General features: G+C 34.0%; 1 protein-coding gene across 1 annotated transcript; it reads right to left on the bottom strand.

Moving 5' to 3' along the window:
* Positions 1–224: 224 nt before the first annotated feature.
* Positions 225–1,277, bottom strand: LOC126766686 (uncharacterized). The gene is made up of 2 exons (XM_050484420.1): positions 793–1,277; positions 225–735 (listed from the first exon to the last, which is right to left on the bottom strand). Exons 1-2 carry the CDS (start codon positions 1,100–1,102, stop codon positions 311–313), a joined length of 735 nt encoding a protein of 244 aa, XP_050340377.1. The 5' UTR covers positions 1,103–1,277; the 3' UTR covers positions 225–310.
* Between the last annotated feature and the right edge of the window lie 492 nt (positions 1,278–1,769).

The following is a 1,769-nucleotide window of genomic DNA, read 5'->3' as shown; positions in this document are numbered from 1 at the left end:
AGAGAATTCTTATGGTAAGAGTGTGGAAGATCTTAACCCTCTAACTCGTTTCATTAGGGGTCAATTTGACCCTTTTTTCGAGAAAATCAAAAAATATCCTTTAAAAAAGGACATTTAAGGATTAAAATATTCTACGAAAATGTTTGGCGGAAAATTTCAGTGGGGGTCACCAAAGACACCATTGTTGTAAATAAAGCTCTTTACGATTGATAAAAAAATTATAATTTTGTTTTAATAGTGGTTTATTATAGTATGTACATATTTATTTTTTTGCTTCAGCAGTAGTAGGACAATGGATTAAAGATTAAACTTAATATGCTTTCCTGTATTTAGCTTGACGTGAATGTTCCGATGTGTCAAGGTTTCTGTACAAGCCCCATACGTATTCAGCAAGCATTACACTTTGGGATTTCCCTTTGAATCTTTCTTCCAATACCTTTATATCCTGATGAAACCTTTCACCGTGTTCACCTGAAACCGCTCCAAGGTTTTCTTTAAAAAAATTGAGATGAGAGTGCAGAAAATGCAGCTTTAGTGACATCTTAACGCTAATATTGTTAAAACCGATTAGCATGCTTTCAATATTTTCTGCATAGTTTTGTGCTTTTGAGTTTCCAAGGAATTCTGATATAACCAGCTGCATAAAGTCAAATGCTGTCTTTTGCATATCCGACAGATGACCATAAAATTCTTCATCTTGCAATAATTTTCTTATATCGGGTCTAACGAGCATTCCTAGAAAAGGTAGTTTACATTAAATGAAATAAATTATTTCTTAAAACCGTATTTTACCTTCTTTTAATTTTGCTGCAGATAATCTGGGGAAAATTGTTTGAATGCGTTTGAAAGCATATCCTTGTGTATTTAAGCTTTTAATAAAATTTTTCACCACGCCCAACTTAATATGCAGCGGTGGAAGTATGACCTTATCTTTTGGGACAAGAGATTCATGGATTACATTTAAGTCACCAATAATATTTTCTTTACGTTCTTCGAAATATTTAATATGATAATGGCTGCTGGTAGCACGTGAATCCCATTTACAAAGAAAGCACATATATTTTGTGTATCCTGTTTGCATTCCAGTCAATATTGCAATCATTTTGAAGTCTGCGCATACTTCCCATTTATATTTATAGTATTCAATTTTATTTAAGAGATTTGAAATATTTGCGTATGTTTCATCCTTTTTTGTGGAATACGCAACCGGTATTGATGGATGCTGATTTCCATTGTGCAGTAAAACTGCTTTTAAGCTGTGTTTCGAACTATCTATAAATAGTCGCCAAGCGGATGAGTCCAGTGGAAGCTTTAGATATCTTAGAACCTCTTCAATACTGCAACAGTATACAAGTTCTTCTGATTTTTTAAAATAACTTTCCAAATCGGCGTGTCTTTTTCTTGGCGATGTAACTTTTACATCGGCTTTTATCAAATTCCTGTTTTTCAATCTGGAACAAAATATTTTAGCTTTCTCTTTTGTTAGTCCTAAATCTCTTACAAGATCTTCAAAATAAGCTTGGTCTATCAAATTAGGACATATGTTTAAACCACCAGGAGGCAAGTAGCTTATATCTGATATGTTTTCAACCGCCGCTGTTATTTCTGTAATGGCGTAAGTCATATTGGCCGAAAATGTATGTGTAGGCGGTTGAGGCACCGGAACACCTTCACAGCGCACTTCTGGTAAAATTACATTATTTGTTGCTTCGTATGTCATTATCGCGTAGTGCCTTTGGCTTCTACCAAATTTGTAATTTACGCAGAAA

The sequence above is a fragment of the Bactrocera neohumeralis genome, unplaced genomic scaffold (genome assembly GCF_024586455.1).
Source record: "Bactrocera neohumeralis isolate Rockhampton unplaced genomic scaffold, APGP_CSIRO_Bneo_wtdbg2-racon-allhic-juicebox.fasta_v2 ctg2116, whole genome shotgun sequence".
Classification (NCBI taxonomy): Eukaryota; Metazoa; Arthropoda; class Insecta; order Diptera; family Tephritidae; genus Bactrocera; species Bactrocera neohumeralis.
Note: the sequence above shows the minus strand (reverse complement) of the source record. Positions and strands in the feature narration are given on the sequence as shown.

Coding starts and splice junctions, on each gene's coding strand:
- LOC126766686 (XM_050484420.1), bottom strand. CDS start 1,102: ATGATTGCAATATTGACTGGAATGCAAACAGGATACACAAAATATATG. Junction 736..792: donor TGCAGCAAAATTAAAAGAAG/GTAAAATACGGT, acceptor TACCTTTTCTAG/GAATGCTCGTTAGACCCGAT.